Below are 20,938 nucleotides of genomic sequence, written 5' to 3' on the forward strand. Positions count from 1 at the left end.
AGTCAAGTAAGTCCAACAAATACTACATGATTTCACTTACATGTGGAACTTAAAACAAAATGAACAAACCAAAAAAAGCAGAAAACAGACCCGTCAGTACAAAGAACAAACTCGTGGTTTCTAGAGCAAAGGGAGGTGGGCAGGTGGGAAAAAGGGGGTGAAGGGCAATGGAAGATATAGGCTTCCACTCACGGGGATAAAAGGTACAGCACAGGGAACAGTCAGTGATGCTGTGATAGTGCTGTGTGGTGACAGATGCCAACTACATTTGTGATGAGTATAGCACAATATATAGAATTGTCAGAACACTATGTTGTACACCTGAAACTAATGTAACGTCAGCTACACTTCAATTTTAAAAAATCTTCAGTTAGGAAAAAAAAAACTATTATGAACACCAGTATAGCTAAGAGATTACATCTTAACTATAAGGAATTATGTGATACCAGAGATGTTAGCAATGGCAATCATACTGCAATAGGAATGTATCAAATCAGTACTCTGCATCTTAAATTGACACAATGTTATACGTAAAATATCTCAATTTTTGAAAACTGTCAAAAACAGTTTTTAGAAAACCATTTTAAGTAAAATAGTCTTAGAAGTCCTGATCAGTTTCCATACACTACAGCTTAAGTCTTCTGTTTGTACTTTCTTGAAGCGAAACCCTTCAGTTATTAGTAGGATCACATAAAACAAGAATGCACTTTTTTAATGAGGGAAAAAATGACTTGTTTCCCCACCACCATTCCTTCTCTTACTCAATGTCTCTCAGCTCTAAATGGGGGGGAGGGGGGCTTTACATTTCTTTATTCTGTTTTAGAGAGTTTACTGACAAATATTAAAATAGACTTCCTTAGTCTTCGTTAAATATTTAATTTGCAAGGATTTCCAGAAGAAATTTTTCAGACAATAATGTTAACATATAGGAATGTACATTTTAAACCACCCAAGAGATTTTAATAAAGGTGGTTCAAAGCTAACTTTAAAAAACAAGATTTAATGTAGGCCAAATATGCCTTTTCCTACAGTTAGGCATATTAAAGATGAGATGGTTAATGGGCTCATTCTTCCACACTTAGCATTTCCAAAGCTGGTATTAGGCAGAATTATAAGGCAGATGACAGGGCAGCCCCGGTGGCGCAGCGGTTTAGCGCCGCCTGCAGCCCAGGGCATGATCCTGGAGTCCCGGGATCGAGTCCCACGTCAGGCTCTCTGCATGGAGCCTGCTTCTCCCTCTGCCTGTGTCTCTGCCTCTCTCTCTCTCTCTCTCTGTCTGTCTCTCTCTCCATCTCTATGAATAAATAAAATCTTAAAAAAAAGATTAAAAAATATATAAGGCAGATGACATTTATCTTTGAGATCCCCTCAAATGTCAATTTCTTGATTTTTTTTTTTAAACTCTTCTTTGCCTTAAAAAAACTCCTGGAGAAAGGATTTGATACTCATTCTAAAAAAATAATTAGCTACTACATCTACCAAAGTAGTGGTATTTCATCAGAAGCCAACATCTTCCTAAAGCAAGTAACAACTAAGCATGGAATCTCAACAATCTGACAGCACAGGTACAGATGGTGATAGGGGGCATTCCTATTACTCTGTTAGGCTGGCCCATTATCCTTTACAAGGTAACTTATAATCTATGAAAAGGACATTTAAAAATAAAAGTACAGGGCACCTGGATGGCTCAGTGGTTGAGCATCTGCCTTTGGCTCAGGTTGTGATCCCAGGATCCTGGGTTTGAGCTCCACATCAGGATCCCCACAGGGAGCCTGCTTCTCCCTCTGCCTATGTCTCTATCTCTCTGTGTGTCTCTCATGAATAAATAAATAAAATATTTTTAAACATAAAAAATAAAAGTACAAGAAATAATTGTTATTTATAGTTTCTTGGAGAATGATGAATCTTACAGTTTTATGGGTAGTTTGGCTATTACTTTTATGTGTTTAAAATCAAGAGTAAGGAATGGCTTAAACATATGCCAAAATGAGCTTACAGGATTAATACATATTAAAGCCATTTGGCCTTTAGGGTGATACTAAAGCATATACAGTGATATTGTCATGTCAATATTTCTATTCAATGAAATCAAAATTAATGGTTGAGTAATCTAAGATACGTGTGTCTGAAAAGACTACTATCAGGATAATATACTGCAGACATAATGAGGTACAGCAATGCTGGGAGTAGATGAAAGCTAATACAATTTTTTAAAAAACGAACTAATGATCTCAGTACATCACATATAGAGAAGAACCTGCTCAATTTGATAAGGAATATCTACCGAAAAAACCTATAGCTAAGCATGGTAGTTAATAGTGAGATACTAGAAGCATTCTTATTAAGATCAGGAAAAGACAAAGATGTCCCCTTTCTCACCATTTCTTTTCAGCACCGTACTGGAAGTCCTATATAATGGAACAAGAAGAGTAAATAAAAGATACATAGATTGACTTCATTCACAGATGACAAGACTGTTCATGTAGAAAACCTAAAAGAACCAACAGAAAAACAAAAACTCCTGGAACTAGTAAGTAATTACAGCTCAGAGTAAAAGGCTGACATGTAAAAGTCAACTGCCTTTAATATAAGAGCAATGAACATCTCAAGTTTAATATTAAAAACTATTTATGTTACCACCAAAAAAGGAAAGAGTTAGGCACAAATCTACTAATTTAGATATAAATCTTAGGTATACATATAAATATATTTAGCATCTATATGAGGCAAACTATAAAACTTACAGAAGAAATCAAAGATCTAAATAAATGGAGAGCTATTCCTTGGTTAGATAGGAAGACTCAATATTGTTAAAGTATAATTATTTCCAAAATTAACCCAAAGATGTGATGTAATCTTAGTCAAAATCTCAGTTGTTTTTTTAAAGATCTTATTTACTTATTCATAAGAGACACACACACACACACACACACACACACACACACACACACACACACACAGAGACAGGCAGAGGGGGAAGCAGGCTCCACGCAGGGAGCCCGATATGGGACTTGATCCCAGGTCTCCAGGATCACACCCTGGGCCGAAGGCGGGTGCTAAAACTGATTGATTTTTGATTACTGACTAGCTTTGGAGAGGCAAAAGATCTAGTCAATATAAAAGAACACAGAGCACAAAACAGACCCAAACATATTTAATCAACTGATCTTTAACCCAAGAGCAAAGGCAATCCAATGGAGAAATGAAAGTTTTTTTGTTTTGTTTTTTAAAGAAACGGTGTTGGAACAACTAGACGTTCACATTTAAGGCTTGTGGCTTATAACCTTCACATACATTAACTCAAAACAGATCAAAGACTTAAATGTAAAATGCAACTTAAAGCTCTCACAACATAGGAGATATATAGATGACCTTACATTTGAGGTGGACTTTTAAGATATAATACCAGAAGTATAACCCATGAAGGAAAGAATTGCTAATCTGGACTTCATTAACATAAAAATTTAAATTAAAATAAAATTCTCTTCTTCAAGAGATTCTGTCAAGAGAATGAAAAGACAAGCCACACACTGGGAGAAAATATTTGCAAAAACCCTATGTGATAAAGGCTTGTTAACCAGAACAGATTTAAAAAATTCAATTAAAATATCAGCAAAAGATATGGACATAACCTTAGTAAAGAAGACAGAGATGACAAAAAAAGCATTATAAACAGAGGCTCATTATCATACAACATTAAGGAACTGCAAACTAAACAATCAATTACCACCACATGCCTAATTACAATGGCTGAAATTAAAAACAAAAACACTGACAATACCAAATGCTGGTAAAAATGTGGAGCAACAGGAACTCTCATTCACTGCTGGTAACACAAAATGATACAGCCACTCTGGAAGACAGTTTCAGTTTCCTACAAAATCAAATCAACTCTCACCTCATGATCCAACAATAGTGCCCCTTGATATAATTTATCCAAAACATGAAAACTCAAGTACACGCAAAAACCTTTATGAACGTTTATAGCAACTTTATTAATAATGGCCAAACGTTGGGAGTAACCAACCTATCTCTGTAGGTGAATCATAAACTGCAGCATACCAAGATGATGGAATATTATCCGGCACTAAAAAAGAAATGAACTATCAAGCCATGAACATGCATGGACAAAGAAAAACAAAATGCATGGAGGAATCTTAAATGCATATTAGTAAGTTATGCCAATCTGAAAAGACTACATAAATTCCAATTGAACATTTTAGAAAAGGCAAAACTGTAGAGACAGTAAAAAGATAGTGGTTGCCAGAGGATTCAAGAGGTGGGGGGGGGGGGGGGGGGATCAATAGGTAGAACACAGGACATTTTGAGGATGGTGAAAATATTCTGTGTGACATTATAATGGTGGATTCATATCACTATACATTTGCAAAACCAATAGAATATACACTACCAAGAATGAACTGCAATGTCAACTATGGACTTTGAGTGATAATGATGTATCAGTGCTGAGTCACTGACTGTAACAAAGGTAGCACTCTTTGGTTAGCAGACAGTGTGCATGTGTGGAGGTATACAGGAACTGTCTATACCATCTAAATTTGTGTAAAACTGTTCTAAGTAATGTATATATATGTATGGATATATATTGAACTACATAAGTTCACATATACACATATATGGAATAAACGCTAACATCTAGTTACTCACATTTTCTTATTCTCTATCAATCTTATTCACTTTGAGACATCTAAAAATCAAAGTTTTCTTCTAAGTCTTTAGAGTCCAAACTTACTAGTTGTACTGTGTGATGGGTTCTATACTCATCTTCACTCCGAAGGCGCTGTTGGAACTTTTCATTGTGTTTTGCAATACAAATTTCCTATAAATACATAAAACGTGTTTTAATAGAGTGAAACCTGGAAGACTCAAAACATCACACCAGAATTTATCTTATTGGGTTTAATTTTAATCTTAACATATACCTACATAGCAAAACATCAAGTAAGCCACCTCTGGCTTCTCATCTAGAGTACTAAAGCAGCATAAAACAAATCATTAGGATCTTTAAAAACAAAAAAATGGTATTAACCTCTCTAGAATCTTTTTTTTTTTTTAAATGGGGAGGGATGCAGCAAGACAGAGTGGAAGAGGGTATCCTTAGATAATCTCAAAGCTCTTTTTTTGGACTGAAGTCTGTGGATTCTAAGTCTTATTGTACCCTTTAAACTAGTCTGGGCAAGAAAGGATATATAACTCTTGGCTTAAAGTCTGTATTCTTAAACTTTGATGAGTTGAAGAACATGATTTGCCTGGAGTGGCTTAAATAGTATTATGAAATTTTTATCTTAAGGTCAGAGACTGAGTGAAAAGAGACCTTAAAAATAAAAAGTCAGAACTATATTTTAAAGCAACTGTTTCGGGATGCCCGGGTGGCTCAGCAGTTTATCGCCTGCCTTCGGTCCAGGGCATGATCCTGGAGTCCCAGGATCGAATCCCACATCGGGCTCCCTGCATGGAGCCTGCTTCTCCCTCTGCCTGTGTCTCTGCCTTTCTCTCTCATTCTGTCCCTCATGAATAAATAAAATCTTTTAAATATTAATAAATAAAGCAACTGTTAAAGGATAACAAAGATAATATTATATATAAGTAAAATGATAAAGTGATAACAATGGATCAGGTTTCTAAAAAAAAAAAAAAAAAAAAAATCACACAAACTAAGACAGAATCCTACCTTTGTGCCTAACTACCTGCCTTTCCTTGGGTGATTTACTTAACTACCAGGAGCCATAGTTCCTTTGATTATCAAATGAGAATATAGATCCCTTATTTTCAGATTTTACAGAGGTGGCATGGTGTGTATACATTACCCAGTAACTCCAGCAGGATCTGAAGCAGCACCCTATAAGTAATAGTACCATTTTTGCAGTGAAATACATGAAAAGTCAAAAGGACTATGAAAGGGACAACTTCCTCTCAGCTCAGGTCTGGGGTGTCACCACACCAAGCAGGAGAACGCTTTTGATTTTTGGAGCTTTTTCCGACTTCAGGTAAAAGATTATCATCTCATTTAATTACTGATATTATTAAAGAATATAAAAATGCATAAAGAATAATGCTATTTCTATTATTATTCTTAAAAAAAATCCAATCACAAAGCATAGACTTCAAGTCCTCATGGCATAGCCAGAGACTGTCTTTGTTTTTTCTTTTTTTTTTTTTTTTAAATGTTTATTTATTTATGATAGTCACACACAGAGAGAGAGAGAAGCAGAGACACAGGCAGAGGGAGAAGCAGGCTCCAAGCTCCGGGAGCCCGACGTGGGACTCAATCCTGGGTCTCCAGGATCGCGCCCTGGGCCAAAGGCAGGCGCCAAACCACTGCGCCACCCAGGGATCCCTGTCTTTGTTTTTGTTTTTTTTTTTAATTTTTATTTATTTATGATAGTCACAGAGAGAGAGAGAGAGAGAGAGAGAGAGAGAGAGAGAGAGAGGCAGAGACACAGGCGGAGGGAGAAGCAGGCTCCATGCACCGGGAGCCCGACGCGGGATTCGATCCCGGGTCTCCAGGATCGCGCCCTGGGCCAAAGGCAGGCGCTAAACCGCTGCGCCACCCAGGGATCCCCCCTGTCTTTGTTTTTTCAAGAGGAGAGGCAAGACATGATTTATTTACAATCAGAACTACACTTGGGCATGAAATTCTATGGTGGGTGCTTAATAAAACAAGCACCCATGAATGTATGTTGACATGGAGAAAAGGATTACAGAACGATGTTACATGGAGAGGCATAGTTTCATGTTCTCATTAGCTTTCTTTTTATGACTTAGTGTTTCTAATTTACACTCATTCCAACCATCTTTTGCCACTCCTTTCTGCAGACTTGTCACCCCAAGTGGTAGGCTTGGAGGTATGGGGGATAAGGATGGGGGAAGGCAAGACCATTCAGAACCCCCATTTCTATGCGATGTGATGGGTTGTGGCAGATCTGGGGCTGCTGGTATAAACCAGCAGATCCTCTGGGGGGGGACTTCTCCAACCTCAGATTTAGATTAATCTATACAATTCCTTCAAGACTGAGGTCAAAACCAAGACTTACTTGTTGAACAGCACTGAGCTTCTTAAATAGTGAGCCGGGGAGGGGGGTAGAGGGTTGCTGGGTGGCTCAGTGGGTTAAGTATCTGCCTTTGGCTCAGGTTGTGATCCCGGGATTCTGGGATCTAGCCCCACATCAGACTCTCCAAGTCAGTGGGTAGTCTGCTTCTTCCTCTCACTGTCCCCATTTGTGCTCTCTCTCTTAGGTAGATAAAGGAAATATTTTTTAAAATTAAAAAAATAAAATAATGAGCCAGGAGCTGCATTTACTTTCCTATAGTCATGTCCTTTAGCACAGTTACTTTCAGTACTTTTCAGAGTACCATAGGTAAACAGCTATCCTAATGTGTTTTCACTAGCTATCCTAATCACTAGCTATCCTAATGTGTTTTCTTCAGAAAACTACATGTTAATATAATGGCCTGAAGATTGAGAAGAGGTAACTCTTAGTTTTAAAAGATTCAAGTAGGGCAACCCCGGTGGCTTAGCGGTTTAGCACCGCCGTCAGCCAAGGGTGTGATCCTGGAAACCCGGGATCAAGTCCCGTCTAGGGCTCCCTGCATGGAGCCTGCTTCTCCCTCTGCCTGTGTCTCTGCCTCTCTCTCTCTCTCTCATTAATAAATATATAACCTTTAAAAATTAAAAAAATAAATTAAAAAAAACCATGCAAGTATTAGGGGCACTTGGTTGGCTCAGCCGATTAAGCATCTGCCTTCAGCTTAGGTCTTGATCCCAGGGTCCCGGGATCGAGCCCTGTGTCGGGCTCCCTGCTCAGTAGGAAGTCTGCTTCTCCCTCTTTCTCTGCCATTCCTGCTGCTTGTACTATCTGACTCTTTCTAGCTCTCTGTCAAATAATAGAATCTTAGACAAACATGCAAATTTTAGTGACAGATGGGTTAGAATTACTAGATAAGGGTCAAGGACTAAGTAATGACTAAAAGCAAGGTTTAAAATTAAGGCTGTCTATTCAATAAATACCTATTATACCTTTTTATTTCTGAGGTAGGCTTTCTTGGCTGAAACCCGTCCACGTCTTGCTTCCAGCTGGCGTGCTTTCTGCTGAAGTTTCTGTAGCTCTTCTCTCTGTAAGTGCACAGACGCTGCCATCTCTTCCTTCTCCAGCATGGCCTCCATGCTTTCGTAAGTGTCATAGTATACCACTTCATCTCTCTTTTCTGTAACAGAAGAACAACGAAGGGTAGAGTTAAGAGCATGGGCTACAAAGCCAGACAGAACACAGAACAAGATTCTGATTAACTTATTGGCTCTGTAACCTCTTTTTTTTTTTTTTTTTTTTTAAGGATTTTACTTATTTGACAGAGCACAAGCAGAGGGAGCTGCATGCAGGCAAAAGGATAGGGAACAGCAGAATCCCTGCTGAGCAAGGAGCCCAATGGGGCTCGATTCCAGGACCCTAGGATCAGGAAATGAGCTGAGGGCAGACCGTTAACCAACTGAGCCACCCAAGCACCCCAAACTTTTTTTAAAAGACTCAGTTTGATCCTGGTTAAGTACCTGATTCCTTTCCTGCCGCCCCCACCCCCAATAAGCTCTACAACCATCAAGGGGCTTGAATTCATGACCTCTTAACTTCTCTGTAAAATAGTGATTATTAGGAAATATACCTTCTCGGGTGAGAGTGTGTTTAGAAAGTACTTAACAGTGTCTGGCATGTATTTATTTAAGTGCTCAGTAACTGTTACGTATCATCCTCCAAATTCAAAAATTTTCTGGCTGTAACAACCTTACAAAGTGAGTATTTTACAAAGCTAATAATACTGCTCAGTCTACTAAATGACTGGAGTTTAAGAGCTCCTCTAAAATGTTCTATGTTAAAACTTTTTTAGTCTCAACAGTTTGAAGAAATATAGCTGACAAATCTATCTTCTCTATGTATTCAATTTTTTCTGGATTTACATAGTTGAATGCACACTGTACCTGATATAAGTCTTTTGATGCTTTCCAGTTGTGCTGTCAATAACAACTCTTCACACTTCAGGATTTCAAACTGTACTTCATACAACTGAAGTTGCAGATCATAATAATCAGCTTCTAACTGATCCAATCGGGCTATGGCTTCTGTACCACCCTGCAAACTCTGCATCTGCATGAAGAAAAAAAAAAAAACATTTTTAATTGGTGGGGACAAGAAATAATAAATTGGGGCACCTGGGTTGCTCAGACCATCTGCCTGTGGCTCACTTCAAGATCCTGGGGTCCTGGGATCAAGTCTTGCCATCAGGCTCCCCACAGAAAGCCTACTTCTCCCTCTGTGTCTTTGTGTGTTTCTTATGAATAAACTATTTTTTTTTAAATGGATGTTCTAAAGTTATTTAGTTTTGCTTTCCATAGATGAATGAGATTATATATGAATGAATAAGATTAAGCCAGACTGGGATGGTTACAGCCAAGGAATGAATAGAAAGTCTGGTTTCTCAACACATCCAGAGCTGTGTTGTTGTGCTCCATGGTCACAGCTTGGATAAGATCTAGAATCTGGTGAATGGAGAGCAAAGCAAGCGGGTGTGAGGAGAACAGCATGACATAACTGATTTTCTGGAAATCCCTGCGTCTTTGATAACTATTAGTATCTAAGTAAATGCACTCGGGATCCTACATTGAACCTAAGGTGGAATTCAGATTTCTAAGCATGTCTCATGAAGCGGTGGAGGGTCCTACAGGAAGTTTGCTTGGCTGGTTGACTGGGTTTTGGTCCTGAATAGTTGGAGTGAAGAGATTTTGCCAGGCATTAGAAGGAAATTACTACCAGCAAGGTATGCTTCAGGTATTAGTCCCCAACCTCATTATTTCCGTGGATTCCTACTTGGATCTACAGAGAAAGGTAGCTATGAGGAGCTAACAGAATGGCTTTTCAGTAGGCTATGAAGTACAAGCATGGGAGAGAGTAAAGCATTCCTTTGGGGACATTTCTTCTAAGAATACAGTGCTATCACTTTGGCAGTTTAAAGGTTCACACTTAGAAATTTCAAGACACTACAGGCACCAGTGTGCCCTGAGGGAACTAGCAGCCTTGGTGAAAAAGGCCCTGGCCTCAAGTGGCATCCCAGTAAATGACTACCAAAGAGATGGAGGAACAGAGGAAAATGAAAGAAATATTTTGTGACCTCATGTGAGAGGTGATCTGGGGTCCCAGAATACTAAGGGGATACTTGGCTAGTAGTTTTGGGACAGTTGTGGCAACAAAGTTCATATTGCTGCAAAATAATCCTGTCTTGTAAGGTTGGTGAAACATGTTAGCACACAGAGAGAGTATGGTTTTTTTTTTTTTTGAGAGAGAGTATGTTTTAAACAAGAGTCCAGCCTTTTCTTTACGTTCTAGATACTCAACACAGTCTTACCTAAAGACTATTTTTTTAGCACGTAATTTCAAGTTCCTTTTAAACTGCAAAGCAACATGGGGTACCTGAGTGGCTCAGTTGGTTAAGCGTGCTTTTAGCTCAGGTCATGATCTTAGGGTCCTAAGATTAAGGCCCATGTCATGCTCCACGCTCAGCAGGGATTCTGCTTCTCCCCCTTCTCCTGAGTCTCTCCCAACCACTTGTACTCACATGCTCACTCTCTCTCAAATAAATAAAATCTTAAAAGAAAACACTGCAAGGCAATAGTTGGGCTGTGATCTAAGTGTGCAATGGTACACATTAAAAAAATAATAATAATAATCTGGTTAATTAAATACAATGCAAGAAACGCTATACAGATATTATACATATTTAATGAATTATAAGTCAGCGATCCTGGTGCATTAGAATATATTTTTTTGACTCACACAATAAATACAGAACAAACCACAAAAGGCTTTCATTACAGTGGCTTCTAGAGGAGAATGTTTTTTTAAAGAAGAGAATGTTGACAAAATGAAATCCTGCTGTTTTTGTCCTAAGTCATAAAATTTCTTTCGAGACTTCCAGTCTCACTTTAAATTATAAATATCCCTTCACGCATGGTCTTGGGTCTCTTATCCAGCTTTGGAGACTAGCTCCAGAATGCATAATCTTTCATTATCAGCAGCACACTTTCTGTGAGCACAGCATACACATAAAATATGTAATGTCAGAAGGTTTTATTCTCTAGGGAATTATAATCAGTTAAGATGAAACCTTAGTATAAATCGGTCTAAAAACGTTCATGTAAGATCAGTTCCAGGGACACCGGTAGAAATCCAGGCTGTTAGTTGCACCTTCAATGTCTCTAGTTTTCTCTAGCTGTAAAGAACAATTTATGTGCCATGTTCATAATGCTGTGCTAAGGCTCCCCCCCCCCCCCGCCAGGACTCTCCAAATTTGACTCTCTTATCTAATACTTTGGCTAAGGAAGGAAGCTGAGACACCCCTGTTGACGTACCTTTACATTGTCAGCCAATATCAAATACCAAACTGAGAAAGGGTGTTTTCTTATTAAGAAGTGACCTTACTCCCCAACTTTCTGGTTTATTGAGTTCTATACAAAGCAAGGCTGTCCAGAGGTGGATCTACCATCACAAGGTTCAAGAAGGACAAAACCTTATCAAAGGCAGAAGTGCAGACAAAGGATCTTTTGAATCCCAACCTCGAGAAAGAAAACAAACAATAGGGGAGTGGTGGGCGTGGGGCAAGTAAAACTGTTCTAAGAATTTTATGGGCTATGCTAAGGAGAAAGAGATAAGAGACAAGTCAGGGAAACCTGGGAGGGCAAAACTGTCCTCTGAAGTTTATTTAGACTTTAAAATGGAGATGAAATCCTCAGTGAAAGATATGTAGAGGCAGGGGAAGGCTATGCTGCTCTAAATCTCTTCCCTACATTATCTGTAATTTTTCAAACTGATTTTTTCCATACCTACATTTCAGCTGACCACAGAATTTTAAGAGAAGAGGAATCCATAGTGAAAGGAGTACTGACTCTGGACAAAGGAGCAGTGCAGAGAACTTAGGTGACACAGTTGGGGAACCTTTTTTTATGCCTGAGGGCACTGCTTCCCTGGGCAAGAAGGAAGCCTATGAAGTAAGTTGAGTGCTTAAAGGAGATAATCAAATGCCAATGAAAACTCTGCTAGCTTGAAATTTTACTCAGCTCAACTTTTACCTTCTGCATAAACGTTTTTTAAAAATATTTATTTACTTGGGACACCTGGGTGGTTCAGCAGTTGAGGGTCTGCCTTCGGCTCAAGGCGTGATCCCAGGATTCGGGATCGAGTCCTGCATGGGGCTCCCTACGAGGAGCCTGCTTCTCCCTCTGCCTGTGTCTCTGCCTCTCTGTGTGTGTGTCTCATGAATAAAACAATAAACCTTTAAAATAAATATTTATTTACTAATTATGGGGGGGGGGGGGAGAACAGCCCGTGCACATATACACCAGGGGAGGGGCAGAGGATAATGGGGAGAGTGAGAAGCCCAGGCACACTCCCCACTGGGTGCAGAGCCCAACAAGAGGCTCACTTCCACAACACCAAAATCAAAACCTGAGCCAAAAACAAGAGCTGGATGCTCAACCTACTGAGCCACCCAGTCACCCTCTAAATAAATAAACTTTTGATACTACGATACCAAGATCCCAAAACAAAATGCCTTCCCACTATAACCCAGGTAATACCAACAATGTCAGAGCCTTATTCAATTCTCCCAATTCCTACAAGATGGCCTTTCCATCAGAAAAAGTAGGGAGCACTACAGTAAGTAAGTATGGAAAAGAAAACAAAATAAGTTTTTACAGTAAATCTAGCAAGGAAATGAAGTAAATATCCACACATCCATGTAAGTGCATCATTAACTGCTGACCCCAATGATGATCATTCCCACCATGCACAATAACAATATAAGAGCTTTCTTGTATACCTATCTGAATTACAGAATATCATGAAACCACACAGAAAACAAGTTACACAAACTAATGTCCCTGTCCTGCCTTTCACCCTAGTGTGCTAGAAAAACCTCATGACATGTAAGAGGCTATGAAAAATAAAGTTTTCAGAGTATCTGCAGGTGGAGTCATTCATTCAAGAAATACTCCCTGGGCATCTGCTGCTGTCTGAGTTACAGAGTATAGCAGTTAGCAATAAATAAAGTGAGCAAAGAGTCATCATGAAAACCTTGCACACTATAAGAGAAATAATAAAGGCAAGCTCGGCAAGTTCACAATCAACACTAGCCATTGTTATGGGTAAATGATAGAACATGAGAAATGGTACAGATAATATAAATAGAATATAAATAGAGTTTCCACAAATAAGAGCTGCACAAAAATGGGAGGATACATATAAACAGAAGGAATTATCTGGAATTCCACATTTCAGAAATTTTAGAAAACAGCCAGAATTTCTCATAATCCATCTGTAGGAAGGTATAATCTGAACTGATGTGAATCCCTATTTATTCCATTTAATATGTTTCATTAGTGGAATAATAACACTTGTCTGGAAGTTATATATCCTAAACTATCTTCTCTGAAATCTGAAAAACTTAGAATTCTAAAACAGACCTAACCTCAGGGATTTCAGATAATGACTTATAGGTTTACAGCATAAAGGGTTATGTTCGAAAATTAAATGAGACTATATAATGCACTAAAAACAAGGCATAAAACGTTTAAAACTTTCTTATTTTTTATGGCCAGTATCAAAATATAATTTAGATGGCTAAAACAGAATTTCATAAGTAATATAATTTAAAACTTTTAGAGTAGAACTTAGCTTTTTGTACTTAGACTTTGAAATTTCTAGCACAGAGATTACTATTTATTACAAATTAAAAACGAAAACCCAGCCTCTCTGCCTGGACAAGTATCCCAGCTGTTCCGATTGTGTCCACCACATCAAAGCTCCTCGCTGTTGAAAGTTTTCAGCAAGGCCCACTTGAAATGCAACTGTCTTATGCATGGGAATTACATTTTTCCCATCTTTGTTTTCCCTTGATACTTGCATAATATCTAACATAGATTAAGGTAATAATGTCTAATATTTATTAAGTTCTTACTCTTCATGCCAGGCATTATGCTAAATGCTTATACATTAACCAATGGAATCATAATGTTCCTAAAAGGTATATGCTAGTCATATTTTATACAGAGGTTAACTAATTCAATCAAGGTTATATAAGTAATAAGCTTGCAGACTCAGGATCAGGATCTACATTACTCTGTCCAGCATAATAGCCACAAGCTACACGTGGCTATTTAAATATAGATTAAATTAAAATTATAAAATTATATTCTTGTCACATAAATCACATTTCAAGAGCTCAACAGATATCTGGCTAATAAGTATAATACTAGAAAATACAAATATGAAACATTTCCATTGTTGTAGGAAGTTCTATTAAATAGCACTGTCTAGATACTATGCTTATTTCCTCTAAGGCATACTGTAAATGTTCAATAAAAGTAACATGGGGAAATATAACCTTAATCATACTACAGCTGTATGCTTTTAGGAGAAAGACAAAACTATGGATTGTAAGGAAGTAGCTGCCTCAGGATTGTTATATATTCAGCTCAATAGTCTAGCAGTTTATGTTCATAAAGATGACTTCAAAGAATTAAGGTTTTTTTTTAAGGGGGGCAGGGGTGCCTGGGTGGTTCAGTCAGTTAAGAGCCCAACTCTTGATCTCAGGGTCATGGAGTTCAAGCTACAGGTTGGACTTCACAAAGGTGTGGTGATACTTAAGAAATGAGTAGGGAATGGTTAAAATTCTCTACTAACATAAGAAAACACACTGATATATTTTTAGAACCTTCAACAAGGATTGTCAACGAAAAGGTTTTCTGGTTAATTCCCTGTTAACCAAATATGGTTAACCAGAAGATAACAGCAAACATATTAAATGAGATGTGATTGTATTTTCTGATTTCCTCCATGCTAGCACCTTAATTTTGATATCTCCTATTTTAGTAACAAAATCCCCTCATTCCATTAATAATCCTTATTTTTAATGATCCTTCTAATATATACATACTACTCCCTACCATGTGTGATGTTATGTATTCTCCTCTTGTTCAATGTTTTATTTTTATTTAAAGATTTTATTTGAGAGAGAAAATGAGCAGGGGAGGGGGAGGAGGAAGGGGAGGAAGAGCAGCAGACTCTCTGCTGAGCAAGGAACAAGATGTGGGGCTCAATTCCAGGATCATGACCTGAGCTGAAGGCAGAAACTAAATTGACTGAGCCACCCGGGTGCCGGGTTCAATGTTTTAAAATATATCTAATATAATCTGTAAATAATATAGATTTGAAAGTAAAATTGTACTTTCATACCCAGATTGTGTTATTTTTGAATATGGATTGAAGGGGAGGGAGTATAGTATTCAAAGGGTAGAGTGAAGCAACTGCAACTAATTAAACTTACTCAAGGTTCTTTCAAAGGTATTGAGGCAAAAATACATTGATATATTCAGGAGTCTTTGAGGATAAAATTTCAACACCAGTGGCAGTTTGAGATCAGAGGTTCAGGTATAGATGAACAAATTGTCTGTGCAGGGCTGTGTGTACATGCATATTTCTCTTAGTGCAGGGTTCTTAGTTTTTAAATTCTTTTTTTTTTTTAAAGATTTTATTTATTTATTCGAGAGAGAGAGAGAGAGAGAGAGAAGAGAGGCAGATACCCAGGGAGAGGTAGAAGCAGACTCCATGCACGGAACCCGACGTGGGACTTGATCCTGGGTCTCCAGGATCATGCCCTGGGCTGAAGGTGGTGCTAAACCACTGAGCTACCCAGGCTGCCCTCTAGTTTTTAAATTCTTAATGGGGCAGAAGCCTATACCTGAAAAGGGTAAGAATTACCACAATTAAGATCCAGGAAAATTTAAAAAAGGAGATAGATCAAAAAGGAATGTTACATACTCTTAAAGCACATTTAAAGTTTAAAGAATTTATTTTTTTAAAGTTTATTAGAGAGTGCGAGTGAGCAAGAACGCACACACACATACAGGGGAAGGGCAGAGGGAAAGGGAGAAAGAGTCTTAAGCATTAAGCAGACTTTGCACTGAGTACAGAACCCCCATTCAGGGCTCAATCTCACCACCCTGAGATCACAACCTGAGCTGAAACCAAGAGTCAGATACTTAACATACTGTGCCACCCAGGTACCCCATAGAAGTTAAAGAACTTAAAAGTCAAATAGATTTTTGCTTACACAGGTAAAATTTTGCTTACACGAGGTATTTCAGAATTAATCTGGCAGTTTTGTTTCAAATTTATTAGCACTACAGTCGTGGCGAGTACAATTTTTAAATTTAATTTTTAAAGTATTTTATACTATCACATCAGAAAGCAGCTTTCTTAAAAAAAAAAAAAGACACAACACACTGACGTTTATTTCAGAACAAAAGTTTGCCCATAATTTAAATCAGAGTAATACTGTATAATAAAGCCTTCACTGGGAAATCGTTCATTTGGGATGGGCCTAATAATGCTTATTTGCTATTTCACATGAGTAATGTGGTCACCTTAAATTAATGCTCATAAAACTGGTGCAGTACATCACAGATATACATAAAACACAATATGTACATTATATACACTCAAGCATAAACCTGGCAAGAATGACTGATAGGTTTACCAAACCCTATGATGAATTCAAACACAATCCAGAACATAAGAAGCAGACTATTAAGGTAATGGGGGCGCCCCAGGGAAAATGACCCCACAGATAATCATCTCAAACTCTTGGGGCCCATGTTAGCCCAGCCCTTCTTCTACCACCCTACACCAACTCCAGTAAGAAAAAAGTTCTTAAAATAGACAGAAATCTTAACCCTCAGCAGCTCTTTTAGGTACCATGTAACTCAACATCAGCCTGGTTAGAACAACAAAGCAAGTATGTGTGATGAAGACAAAGAATGGTACTCTACTTCACAGGCAATAAAATGCTAGCATTTTAAAAAAACAAAACAAAAATGTTATGAATTTAGTTTTCAAAAATCCTGGAACTTGGGGATCCCTGGGTGGCGCAGCGGTTTGGCGCCTGCCTTTGGCCCAGGGCGCGATCCTGGAGACCCGGGATCAAATCCCACATCGGGCTCCCAGTGCATGGAGCCTGCTTCTCCCTCCGCCTGCGTCTCTGCCTCTCTCTCTCTCTCTCTGTGACTATCATAAATAAATAAATAAAAATAAAAATAAATAAATAAATAAATAAAAATTGGAATAGCTTAATAAAAATACTTAAAAAAAAAAAATCCTGGAACTTAAAATTTCAGACAGCTAATCACATAAAGGAGAAAGCTAACCAGGAAAAGGAGATTGCAGTAGAAATGCTTCAGGGTTATACAAATGGGACTGAAGTCCCTGTAAAGAGATTCTGAATATACTATGAAAAAGTTCAAGGACAAGTTACAATTTTACTTTTAACACCAATAGCAAATAAAACCTAAGGGTAAAGTCACAATTTAAAATCATTAACAAAAGACTTCTTTCTAGATCATAGCCACAATGCATTTTAAGTTATCTCCTACTTTTTTTTTGTTTTTTTTTTTTACAGATTTTATGAGATAGACACAGAGAGAGAATGGGTACATGTGAGAGAGATGGGGGTGAGGACGGGAGGGGGGGGCGGGGGAGGAGAGGGGAAAAAGGCTCCCCGCTGAGCACGGAAGCCTGAAACAGTCTAGATAGATCCCAGAACCCTGGAATCAAGACCTGAGCCCAAGACAGACACTTAACCATCTGAGTCAGGCAGGCACCCCTATCTCATACTATTTTTTAATATAGTATAAACAAGATATGAGAATAAACAAGAGTTAATAAGCATGTGCACTTTTAAAATGTCAATAAGGACTAAGTATACCTTCTAAGCCAAAAAAATTTCATGCAGTGAAAAAGTGAAGGCAATCTGTTTTCCCTAGAGACTAAAATATGCTACTTTCACATAGAGACAATGTTCTAAAACTGTCAATCCACAGAAGAGAGCAAATATTTTCAAATCATATGTCCCATAAGATAATTGTATCTAGAACATATAAAGACTCAACTTAGTCATTATAAAAAAAAAAAAAAAAAAAACCCAAACTTTAAAATGGGTCAAATATCTGAGCAGACATTTCTCCGTAGGAGGAGGTAACTGGCCAATAAGCCCACAAAAAGATACAGGAGGTAAACGCAAATCAAAACTACAACATAACCACTTCACACTCACCAGGATGCTATAATTTAAAAAAAAAGGTTAATGGTAAGAGGAAGGTTTTGGAGAAATTTCTAACCATTGTACACTGCTGATGGGAATGTAAATGCTACAGTTGCTTAGGAAAACAATCTAGCAGTTCCTCAAAAAGTTAAAAACAGCACTTTGACTCCTAGGTATATATCAAGATATATGAAAACCTTATGCATGATGCATATTTAGAGTAGTATTGTTCATAACACTTTCCAAAGCAGAAAAACCCAAATGCCCATCAACTGATGAATGTGTATAAAATGTGCTAATAACCATAGGATACAGTATCATTCTACAAAAAAACTAAGTTGAACACTCATACATGCTACAGCATGGATGAACTGTGAAAACATGCGAAGGTTAAAAAAATGCATATTTTATTATTCCATTTATATGAAATGTCTAAGATAGCAAATTTATAGTACAATTAATGGCTGGCTAAGAATGCTGAAAGAGGAGATAGGGGACTCATGGCTAATGGGCTCAGGTTTATTTACCGGGTGATGAAAATGTGCTCAAGCTGATTGTGATGAAAACTTCATTAATTTCCTTAGTATACTAAATAGCACTGATTTTTTTTTAAGATTTTATTTATTCATGACAGACGCAGAGAGAGAGAGAGAGAGGCAGAGAGACACAGGCAGAAGGAGAAGTAGGCTCCATGCAGGGAGCCTGACGGGGGACTTGATCCCAGATCTCCAAGATTACACCCCAGGCTGAAGGCGGCGCCAAACCGCTGGGCCACGGGGCTGCCCAACAGCACTGGATCTGTACACTTTGCACTTGATCATGGCCAAAAGGCCAAGAGTCCATGAAGTTATACACATTAAATGAGTGAACTATAGGTATACAAATTTTTAAAATTAAAGTATAGCCAGTGATGTTACGTTAGTTTTCACAATTACATACAAATTGTGTACAAATGTATACAAATTATGTATTAATGTGGTTTTTAAAAAGCACTGTGGGGTACAAAATACAAGACAGGAATACATTCCAGGATCACCAGTGGATGCCTGAAACCACAGATATTACTGAAACCTAAATGTACTGTTTGTCCTATACATATATAACTATGATGAAGTATAATTTATAAATTAAGCACAATAAGAACTGAAGAATAGCAATAAACAATTATAGCAATATATTGTAATAATAGTTATATGAATATGGTCTCTCTCAAATTACCTTCTTGTATTGTCCTTACTCTTTACCCATTACCTGTGAGGCAAATGTCATATGCATTATGACATAGCGCTGGCTACTACTAACCTTTTGGCAATGTATCAGAAGGAGAATCCTTTGTTTCAGGGTCACGGTTGACTATGGAAAGTAAAACCATGGATAAAGAGGAACTGCACAACAAACATAATCAAATAATTTTATTCTTATCTAATCCTTGAGGTATAACTGTTTTTTTTAAATAACACAAATTCAGTTCATTCCCTGCTGCCCAATAAAAAGCCACACTTCTTGCCTCCTTTAACCAGCCTATTTAAGATGATTGCAGAACCATTTGAACAAAGGCACAGCCCATGTACACTCAGGAGCCAGGGCATGTGCAGTCTGGAATCTGACCATCACCAACCTGAGTTTACTCAATTCTTAACCACCCAGGAATACTGTGCAACCCTGAGTAGTTTTTAAAGCAGCATTTTCAAATTTCCAAAACATAACATAGATTTAACTTTTCCCAACTCCCAACAGCCTTCAGCTTAAACCTCTTTTGTTAATTGAGTAAAGGGTCTAAATTCCTGGTATTTACACTCATTTTTGAGAAATGCCTTGCTTTCTACTATCTGCAATGACACACAGTTTGAAAAGCACGTATGGAAAGATTTAAGAATGACTCTCCATTCTGACTGGTGCTCAGTGGTTGAGTAGACATCTGCCTTTGGCTCAGGTCATGATCCCAGGGTCCTGGGTTTGAATCCTGCATTGGGCTCCCCAGCAGGGAGCCTGCTTCTCCTTCTACCTACGTCTCTGCCTCTCTGTCTCTCACGAAAAAAAATAAAATCTTAAAAAAATTTTTTTAGAAAGAAAAGAAAGGAAAGAAAGAAAGAAAGAAAGAAAGAAAGAAAGAAAGAAAGAAAAAGAAAGAAAAAGAAAGAAAAAGAAAGAAAAAGAAAGAAAAAGAAAGAAAGAAAAGGCTCTCCAGTCAACTGTCTATGAACTGGCCAGAGTCATTATTTCATAAAAATAAATTTGATTTTGTTACTCTTCGATTTAAACTTATAGTGGCTCCATACTGTTTTCAGAATAAAAGCCAAATTCCCTGGTAGGATGTAGAAGGCTAGCCCCAAATTTTGCTTACTTTTTCAACCTCATATCTCACTACTCCTTGTCTAGATAAGTCTTTCTCCCTGCCCCTCCTTAGGGCTCCTGGAACATGCAGTTCTCTTCACCTATGACCCTCTGGTCAAAGCTGAGTACTCCTGCAATGGCCCACTTTATATATAATGATACCTACTTATATCTCACAGCTTATTTTCACACTGCATATCTTGCCCCACCATACTCTAAGAACTCTAAACACTTTGGCTACATCTTATTTAGGCTTTACAAAGCATTTGGGAGAGTGGAGGACATAAGCAGTATTAATCATGTCTTAATACCCATCGTGCATTAAAATTCTTGGCAAAAACAAATAAATAAAAGCAACACCACCTCATGTTTGTTAAATAAATAATTAAGCAGGAACATTTGAGTTGGGGGGAATTCCAAAAGGCAGAAAAAGAAGATAACTGAAAGG

General features: G+C 37.9%; 1 protein-coding gene across 1 annotated transcript in view; it reads right to left on the reverse strand.

Moving 5' to 3' along the window:
* Positions 1–20,938, reverse strand: part of JMY (junction mediating and regulatory protein, p53 cofactor) — a 100,080-nt gene that overhangs the window by 17,414 nt on the left and 61,728 nt on the right. Inside the window, exons 5-7 of the mRNA XM_072736922.1 lie at positions 8,990–9,155; positions 8,039–8,226; positions 4,754–4,840 (exon numbers count right to left, since the gene is read on the reverse strand). Coding sequence (XP_072593023.1) covers positions 4,754–4,840; positions 8,039–8,226; positions 8,990–9,155 — 441 coding nt within the window. The remainder of the gene's footprint in view (positions 1–4,753; positions 4,841–8,038; positions 8,227–8,989; positions 9,156–20,938) is intronic.

This window comes from Vulpes vulpes, chromosome 14, assembly GCF_048418805.1.
Source record: "Vulpes vulpes isolate BD-2025 chromosome 14, VulVul3, whole genome shotgun sequence".
NCBI lineage: Eukaryota > Metazoa > Chordata > Mammalia > Carnivora > Canidae > Vulpes > Vulpes vulpes.